The following is a 9708-nucleotide window of genomic DNA, read 5'->3' on the forward strand; positions in this document are numbered from 1 at the left end:
GCTTGTTTTCTTTTCTGATTGCGTCATTTGCTCTTCTTTTAAGAAATGTTGTTGATACACTTTTTTATGATTCTTGTGCATTTGAAGTAGAATGTTGACTGAGGTCATACGGATATTTTGAAAATATCAGGTTCTTCTGACTATTTTTTGTTGTATTTTTTACTGTACATTTTACTTTATTTTGGGTAATTCACAGTGATCTGCCAAATGCAACAACAACAATAGTAAATAGTAGCCTAATAATAATTAATAATACAAATAATAGTTTGACTTATTATACAATCAACAGCAATCTGATTAAAACCTTACCAGTTGCCAATACATTATCCACGTATGCAGGCAGGAAAACAATCCCACAATTTAAAGAGAGCGTAATTTGACACTTTTTGAAGCATGGTTTAGCAAGAACTGGTATCATCTGCAAATACATTTTTATGGTGGTTTAAATGTAGTCATCTGGTGGACAGATAGACACACACCTGTCGCAATTAAGCTACGCACTATGCAGTTCTGTGACCCCCATCCCCCAACGCAGAAATGTACTGTAATAGTAAAAACTAATAGTGCACTATAATCTCTGTGCAACAGCCAAACCACTTGGTGGCAGCAGTGCACATTCCAACACTGCTTCCTAAAAATCAAACTACCCGAAGAAGGCGAATGCTGATTTCCGTCTTCCGTCTTCATCTAGAAAAGAAAACACAGCTGAACAACAAAAAGGAAGCCATTATTTCGACTAAACTGTGTACGTTGTTGTGTAATTTATAAAGAACTGGGAAAAGGTAACACTATATGGTATTTGTGGTGACATTTTTTGGCTGTTGCTTCAAGGAAACTTCTAGACAAACATACCTTCAAGCTATGAGTTACAAATGGCAAACCTGCTAGCCAGTCTTATTGGCCTTCAATGAGCCCGTTAGCTAGCTGGCTAACTGGCCTGTGAACTTGCCTTAAATAGCGAAGCAGGCGGATGATATTTTGTTCTTAAATTACACTTAGGCTGGTGTGTATTTAACGTTTTAACTGTAGCCACTGTTGTCTGCTCGTTATTCACAATTCTAGTAGTCTCGCAACGTGATTAACAAGCGTTACAGCTAGCTTATTGCGCAAATATTGTATCCATTTACGTCGTGTTTACTTTGACCCCGATTAACCAGCAAATAAGATGTTACAATGTGTACAAAGATGTTGTATTACTGGCTATAGTCATGCTGTCGATATAACTGTGAAATACTTGTCCTTGCCAGGAAAGTTCCTAATTTATAAAAGGGTAGTGGTACAAGTTGAAAGCGGTTGTTGTTAAGGCCATGCAGTTGACATGTATGTGGCAGCTAGCAAGCGTAGTTAGCAGAAATCAATGGTCTTTGGGTAGAGAAAGCTAGCCAGCTAGCTGATTTGTTTAGCTGGTGAAGTGGTCGACCAAGTGCTGGTGTGTTTTGGAGGTGCTGGCGTGTTAAACTGTAACTCCCACCGGGAAGTGTTCTGTGACAACTGAGTAAGCCAGTGTTATCCTATAAAAATGGTAATTAATTGAAAGAACACTGTGTCCAGGTTAATTCTGCGCGACTGAGTGTGCACTCTTTAGTGGATTCAGGAAGATTAACAACTATGTCAATATGCGCATTTAAGACTACCTTGTGTATTAAACCCCCGCAGTGAAAAGTATGAATTAGTTTGACCATAAACTGTTATAGAAGGTAAAAGTTATAGTGGTAACAGGTGTCCTGTTCATCTTGTTTACAGGGTGCTTCAAGGCCATAGGACAAGGCTGCTGTTAGAAAGTAGTGGCCTACTTCCCTTGCTCATTTTCACAAGGAGTAGGCCCTCCATTGAGGATGACAATGGAAGAGATGAAGAATGAAGCTGAGACAAACTCGATGGTCTCCATGACATTATACGCAGTCATGTACCCCGTTTTCAATGAGGTAATTTGTGATTGCATATGGTAGTGTGTAAACAGGACAGTCTACTGCACTTCCTCTCATTTGTTTAAAGTTATATGAATATTTACAGACAAATTTACTTTACTGGTTTTCTCTCAGAAAGTGTGCTTTGTTTTTTCTTTAGTTTTAGTTTTTTTAAATAGAGCTGGTTTTATGGTGCTCCTGTCTATTGCAAACTGATATGTTACTGTGGTAACATTAAGGCGTTTTAGGCAAAGGAAAGATTTTAGTCCAGCATCACCTGATACTACTGTTCAGCCTATTATTTTGTCACTCTTTCCCAATGTTTCACTGTTGTTAACATTACGTGTATTGTTAATGTTCTCTTGAATGGACTGTTTTGATTTGCAGTTGGAGAGGGTAAATTTGTCGGCGGCACAAACACTGAGAGCAGCATTCATTAAGGTATGAACAGCTCTGGTTTCCCAATGTTAATGTTTGTCTTGTTTTAAATGGACTACAGAAGCACTGAATATTGTTTAAAAGGTCCATTAGAAAAACATTATGTAGGATAGGGCTGTGTACTAGCTCTGGTATGTGGTGTTTATGGATGTTCGCTGTGTAGGCAGAGAAAGAGAACCCAGGACTCACTCAGGACATCATTATGAAGATCTTGGAGAAGAAGAATGTGGAGGTCAACTTTACAGAGTCTTTGCTTCGCATGGCTGCAGATGATGTGGAAGGTGGGGATCATGTTGAGCTTTCACTCGCAAAGGTTTTTTATCTGTGAAAAAGGCAGCATCCCTAATGTCTGCTCCTATTATGCAGGAGATGATGTTCAGAATAACTTAAATGTATTTTTGGAAATGAGGATGACTTAATTAGAGAATAAAGACACGAAATGCAGGAGGGTCTAAAAATACATTACAAATCCTGCTAATACATATCATTTGGCAGACTGTTTTAATTATCCAAACGTACTCTACAAAGATTGCCATTAAGTGTGTGGGAGTGCATTTATGATGCATACTCACTGATGCGAAGGCTTGGCTTTCAGACTTGCTATGCATTTATATGATACAGTGATGCATACATACATATTTCGGAATATTTCAGAGTGATGCCAGAAATTGCTCTTTTCTCTTCCTTTCCCAATCAACCTTTCCCTTTAGTCTTTGGACTTCATATGTACTGTACAGTATATTGTTCAGATCATCATGTTAACTACCAGAAATTTTTATTTTTATCACAGAATATATGATTGAAAGGCAGGAGCAGGAGTTCAAGGACCTTAACGAGAAAGCAAGAGCACTGAAACATATTCTAAGCAAGATCCCAGACGAGATCAACGATCGTGTGCGTTTCCTGCAGACCATTAAGTGAGCAACCTCAGTTTCATACAATTTCAGATAACCATTTCCTTTGATTAGGTTTGTCTCCCCCCACTTGTATAAGTTTATGAAACTAGGTCCTCACCAGAACCACTGATCTCTTAACACCCCCAAAAGATTAAAAGCACATAACTTAAACAGACCTTCAACCGGAGATGATATAAAATGCCCACTTGAACTGTTGTCTGGACGTTTTCGTATGTTTTTCAGGCAACCTAGAATGTACATTTTCCATAACATGAGGAAATAACTGTGTCTGTGCGCATGTGTGTACTCTTGTGGATTTGGGTTTAATCCTGGATTGACTTCCAATCTTTTTCACCCTCTGCACAGAGACATAGCAAGTGCCATAAAGGAGCTGCTGGACACAGTGAATAATGTGTTCAAGAAATATCAGTATCAGAACCGCCGGGTAGGTTCAGTAATACACACGCCGTCATGCACACACTCCCAGCTCCACAGTACACAAAATCTTCCTAGTATGTTAGGAAGTATGTTTAATCCAAGGAAGCGTTTCCCAAAAGCATTGTTGTGCTAAGACCACCGTAACCATCACTACCAATATCATGAAACACTTTTCTTCCTTGCTATTTTTTTTTTTTAAGTAAGACAGTTCGATATATTGTACAGAGTCAGACCTGCCAGGCCTTTGAAAGTGGACTGTTGCCAGTCTGCCAAACTCTAATAAAGTAGGTGGAGCGAATGAGCCAAACTGTACAAAAGTCATTAAATATGACGAGGTATCCACAATACGTTTTTTTGTTTTCTTTTATAGTTCCACCCATATTAACGTATGACAGCCCAAAGAAACGTGGGCAAAGAAAGATACCTAGTTATTCAGCAAGTTATGCTAATCAATGATCAGTTGTGGAAACAACAAAAAGAGGTGTTAGGGAGAAAGAGGAAATGTGCTGTTCCAGTCTGCAGTAAGTAGTTTAAATGTTCTTTAAAGGATCTTAACAATGAAAATGACACCATCAGTGGTGTTTCAGTCCAAACTGTTTTATTAACTAGCAGTCCGCAAATCATAAGTAATGTTTCCAATTTTAAACGTATATCCAAAATTGTGAGATTCAGTTTCTTTGACTGATGGATGTTTGCTAACTTGGATGAGCTTACATGTGTGAGCAGTGTGTAGTTCGAGTAAAATGAAGTAATGTTTTTGTACTCTTCCATGGATAATATTTCATTGTGTGAAAAGTTCTGCAGCGGGATACAGTTGTTTGTGAAAGGTCGATTTCAAGATTTGAAATCGAACCCCATTTAGCTAATTTAAACCTAGAATTCTGGAAAATCTCTGTTTTAATTGCCTAATGTTGGTGCTGCCAGTGGAGAAATATATCTTTGTGGTGCTCGGAATTGATGTTGTGATCAAAGAGAATTGTTAGGCTACATGTAGGTCTGGTCATCCAGCACGGACCACGGTGGAAATGCAAGACACAAAAAAGTAGTAGCTAGCTAGGAAGAACAACTAGCTTGTCAGTTAATGCACAGGTGTTTGAATTCCATCACTGGAAATTGAATTATTAAAGGTATTATTAAATGATTAAAGGTCGCTAATATTTAAACACACAGCTGCAAAACCTGCCTCTCATGCTTATGTGGTGGGAAAAAAGGTGTGTAAAAATTAAACCAAGGTCATTTTTTGTACAACTAACTTTTCTGTTTCCTTTGCTTCCACAGGCACTTGAACACCAAAAGAAGGAGTTTGTGAAGTACTCCAAAAGCTTCAGTGACACCCTGAAAACATACTTCAAAGATGGAAAGTGAGTGTGTTTTTCTTTCTTTTTTTTAAAAGAATGCTACTGTGAAAATTGCAGTAATTCTCTCCTTCACTGAAGTAGGAAGTGACACTCCCTATTAACTTCTCCTTTTCTTTCTCTTCCTTGCAGGGCAATAAACGTCTTTATCAGTGCCAACAGGCTCATCCACCAAACTAACTTGATACTTCAGACCTTCAAAACTGTTGCCTAGGAGGCCAGGGCCTAGAGGTGTGACATTTATGCGGGATATGGGCACCTATATATGTAAAATACATTTTTTTTCCTTTTTTTGTTTTTTTCAAAGTATAATTTATAAACCTAGCCTCATTTGAAAGATTTGAGGTAAGGCATTAAAGACAATTTAAAATCTATATTAATTTACTTTTAGCTTCCTAATCACGAGTTCACCACTGAGACAGCTTCACTACCTTTACTTTTACTTTTGCTCCAATCAAATGAAAGCCAAAAGACTTTGCGCCTTAAAAGTGTCATGCAACATTCCTTATACAAAGTGTAAATATTGGTATTCTGTCTGAAGTTCTGAGATAAGGAAGAGTAAGAGGTGGGAGTAATGTATTTAACATAAACTTGGTTGCAAATGTTCAATAAATAGTTTCCAAATGTTGAAATTTTTAAACTTGTCCGTCCTGTGTTTGTATATATTTTTTAAATGTATTTTGGTGTATCGCGTGCACCTCTTTTCTGCATAAGCCATTTCAGTAGTGGTGATTTTTGTGTCTGTGTGTGCATGTCCAGGAATTGAAAATGTTCTAGACTATCAGGCTTTAAGTGGTGAGCCCTTTTTTTCTGGTGTGTAGTGTGCGTTCAGGTGGTGTTCAGAGATGAAACCGAAAAGAAGAATCTGCAGGTGCTTGCCACTGATGCCTGCCTCGAGCCGTTTAGATTTCCTGTGCAATGCCGTATTCCTTTACCACATCCATGTGAGTCCCCCCTTTGGACTCGATGGACCCCTCTATGGGCCAGCAGGGCTTCAAACTGTGAATATAATGGCATGGAAATGGAGAGTTGCTCAGGGATGTGCTGTTTGCCCCTTAGGGCCCTGGGCTGGTGTGGCTAAATGCAATCCCTGAAGATGCATTGCGGAGTGTAGCAGGGGCAGAGGCAGACAGATGGAAACTCTTTGTCAATGCTAATACCTGCCAAGTGCCCAGAGGGCCCCCTTCCTCCCCTCCCCAATATCCCTGTGTGGGGCTGCATGTGTGTGAAGGAACCTGTATGTTCCCACTGAAGAGATAAGGGAATGATGTGCTTTTTTTTTTTTTGCATCAATAGATGCTGGGAACGTGTATATAGTGAGCAAACAGAGAACAGGAGAGAGACGTTGAGCCTGATTTGTCAATGTCATGCTGTTCCAGTCAGAGGCCCGATTCTGACCGATGCAATTGCTCCAGTGAAAACCAAAACAAAGCCACTAAATTGTCCTCTCATCTAAGGCGCATCCCCCGTCTGCCACCAGTGCCTGTTTTTTATGTGCACCTAAATCCTTTAGAGGAAACCATAACTGACAGCTTGAGCACCCCACAAGATGAGGCCGGTGAGAAAAAGCGTTTATTAAATTCTCTAAATGGAGCCCCCCTCGGCTTGAAGAGACAGGTTGGTGCTGCTGCTCTAATAACTCATGATGCCTTTTCAGGCGCCTTTATTTGTCATCTGGAAACCGTTTAGCCTGGCGCTATTAGTTAGGCGTTTTTTGAATGGTTCTCGCCGAGATTTTCAGTTGGGGATGGCTGCGTTGATGGAATGCTATTGCCCTCTTCTCAATTTGAGTGGCGAAGGGCAGTGTTCTCGTCACGGCACCTTCTCTGCTCATTACGCGCTCCTCCTGGCCAAGATGGGCGCCGGCATGGCTTCTGCAGGCTGAAGCCCAGACACAGGATCATCTGACGGGCGTTGTTAAGGGCAGTAGCGCGCTCTTTGACTGGCAGTGGCCACCGTTAGTGATGCTGGAGGAGGGGGATCGAGGGTGGTGTGTGCTCCTGGTGTCCGTGGTGGCCTTTGAAGTGCAGGATCTCCACTGACACACCATCTCCAACACGTCTGTCAGAGCCACCCTCATCACAATAAGTGGCTGTTATGGCATTTTAAAGAAATCACCCCCCTTTGGAGATAGCTGCAAACTAGGAATTCTACTTCATTTTCCAAAGTAGGCTTTGCATTTGGTATATTTTAAATTCAAATGAGCTGCCCAAAGTCATTCCAGTCAAAAATGTCCAATTTAATTTATACGTAGTGCTTGGTATTCATGTTATGCCTTGCTGTCCTCAAAATTTGAGAAAGCGCAGGCATTAGTGGAAAATAGCCATGAGCCAGCAGAGAATTAGCATTTAAAATGGAAAAACCTTGATGTAATGAGCCACTGCAAGTAGAAGATTTGTTTTTCATGTATGGGTATTCTTGCACAAATAGAGCATTGTTCAGCAAAAATAAAACGATTCTCCTTAAATAAAAGTGTTAATGAAAGAGGGACTCATCCTCGGCAACAAGTCGCCTTGTAAATGCAATGGAAATTAATTAGAAGAAAGCAGAGCATAAAGGAAGGAATTAAAAAAGCGCTGTTTCTCTTAGCTGTGATTGGTTAATTTATGGCCATTTGGAGATCAAACAACCATGCAAACCAGAATCATACTGAACATGATGCAGGGCTCGCACGAAGCCTCAACAGCTGTCAAAGGCAAGTTTTATTTAAAAAGTCCAGTTGAATGCATGTCACTGTGAAGAAGTAAGGATGCACTGAAAGTGAAGTGTATGCCAGCTGGAAGCAGTCTCTAGAATGGAGCTAGCCCAGATCTGGAGTGGATCAGATGTTGGCAGTGGTGTTGACCTTACTCCATTATGGTCCGTCATGCACTGCAACATATGCAGACATGCAATTCACCTGTGGCTCAGCTTGATTGGATATTCATAATTAGAGTTGTTTTGAATAATGATCTTCGTCTCTAATGGGCTTTGAATGAGTCAATTACAAGAGTTCCTAGATAATCGGGCAATCTGTGGCACAAAATTGTCATAATTGTCAGGTAAAATGATCCAAGAACCACTTAAGGCGTTTTGTGAATATTGGCTTGTTTAGCCTGCATAAGACAGTCAAAGCCAAGTGCTGCTACTTTCTGGAAAAGGATGCGGAAAGGATGGTTCTATAAATTCGTTAGGAGAGAAATTTGACAATTACCATGCTGTTTTTGGGAGATTATAAACTTCTTCAAAAATAGACATTTCAGGACTTTCTCGCAGAAATGTATTAGGTGACTAATGAAGCTCTAGCAAGTATATGCCAGCAGACCCCGTTTTAGGGTTGATGTTAGTGTATTAATATTACCAGTCATTCATGGTTCAATTTTAATTTGGCAGTGGAATCACCTTTAGCCTCTCACTCCATCTCCAACACTCACGCTGCTCTTGGAGTAAAGAGAGAGAGCCGCTTATGATGGCATAGCCCTGGATCGGCTGTTGCCATAGAAACACACTTGATGACTTGATAGATTAGTAATTTGTTTTATTTTTTTTGTTTAGTTTTGTGTGGAGTAGGGTGCTTATCTTCCAGAGCTACCAAGAGGAAAAATAGGATAAAATGTCCACAAATGACACTCAGGGGCAGTGCTGCTATAACCCAGGCCATTAAAATGCAGAAATCTGCCAGAAAATCCCCAGGTATTTGTGTACTCTTCCATGAAATTAAAATTGTTGTTGAACCATGGATTAACTTGGGGCGAGATAATTGAATATAAAATTATGGATGCTCTGACGGTTATGTGGTCATTGTTTTTGTACTGGCTGCTTGTGTAATTCTGCTTACTCTTATTATGTTCACACTTATGATCTGCTTGATATTGTCCTTTCCATCTTACCACATTTCCTTCTCAGATGAGAAATATGTGTTTTTGAATCATATGCTCATTAATCTTCATGTTGGTAATTGGATATGTGCTGTCCAGGACAGGCAAGGACTTGTATGTATTTCAATATGGAGAATGCTGACCAAGATCTTGAATAATTCATGACATATGATGCCGCTCCCCTACACGTATGTCCATTGCTAATGGAAAGGTTGTACAAGTGTGTGTGTGTGTGTGTGTGTGTGTGTGTGTGTGTGTGTGTGTGTGTGTGTGTGAGAGAGAGAGAGACAGACAGAGAGAGAGGCGGAGAGGGAGGGAGAGAGAGACGAGTGAATCTGCTTTACATACTACAATCACCTCCCTTCTGCAGCCACTGGATGCCAGTATTGTTCTGGAGTACTGCTAGTCCCCATAGCAGCCAGGACCTGCCAGTGGACTGGTATGGTGTCATCGGATCCTTCCAACACAATCTGTCCTTTTAATGATGGTGCAACCTGGTGCCGTTGTTGCCAAAGACAGACATATTTTGGGTGCAAACAATATGTGCCAGAGTCTCTACCTCACTAGGATTTTTTGTGATATTGTAGTGCAATACTACAGTGATATTACAATGGATCACCACTGTGTGATCACCACTTTGTACATGAGCCATCTACATTAATGATAGTGTAGGATCATGTTATTAATCTGCCTCATTGATTTGCATGATCCGATGACCCTCTGAAAATGCTTCAAGTTATTGTAGGAAACCTCTGAATGTTCTCTAGGGAACAGGGCGTGAGAGAAAGAGAGTAGGTAGAAAGGAAAGATGGCACAA

General features: G+C 40.3%; 1 protein-coding gene across 2 annotated transcripts; it reads left to right on the forward strand.

Annotated features, from left to right (window-relative positions):
• The first annotated feature begins 652 nt into the window (after nucleotides 1-652).
• On the forward strand, nucleotides 653-5674 carry pdcd10b (programmed cell death 10b). 2 transcript variants are annotated; one of them, XM_080836393.1, is made up of 8 exons: nucleotides 653-782; nucleotides 1744-1925; nucleotides 2295-2348; nucleotides 2509-2626; nucleotides 3136-3262; nucleotides 3608-3686; nucleotides 4958-5040; nucleotides 5167-5674. In XM_080836393.1, the coding sequence occupies exons 2-8, from the start codon at nucleotides 1836-1838 to the stop codon at nucleotides 5246-5248; spliced, it is 633 nt and encodes a 210-aa protein (XP_080692519.1). In that variant the 5' UTR covers nucleotides 653-782; nucleotides 1744-1835; the 3' UTR covers nucleotides 5249-5674. The 2 variants fall into 2 exon arrangements, with proteins under 2 accessions (XP_080692519.1, XP_080692520.1); XM_080836394.1 differs by having other exon boundaries at nucleotides 664-745.
• The last annotated feature ends 4034 nt before the right edge of the window (nucleotides 5675-9708 follow it).

The sequence above is a fragment of the Sprattus sprattus genome (genome assembly GCF_963457725.1).
Source record: "Sprattus sprattus genome assembly, chromosome: 4".
In the NCBI taxonomy this organism is placed as follows: Eukaryota; Metazoa; Chordata; class Actinopteri; order Clupeiformes; family Clupeidae; genus Sprattus; species Sprattus sprattus.

Coding starts and splice junctions, on each gene's coding strand:
- pdcd10b (XM_080836393.1), top strand. CDS start 1,836: ATGACAATGGAAGAGATGAAGAATGAAGCTGAGACAAACTCGATGGTC. Junction 1,926..2,294: donor TGTACCCCGTTTTCAATGAG/GTAATTTGTGAT, acceptor TTTGATTTGCAG/TTGGAGAGGGTAAATTTGTC. Junction 5,041..5,166: donor ACATACTTCAAAGATGGAAA/GTGAGTGTGTTT, acceptor TCTTCCTTGCAG/GGCAATAAACGTCTTTATCA.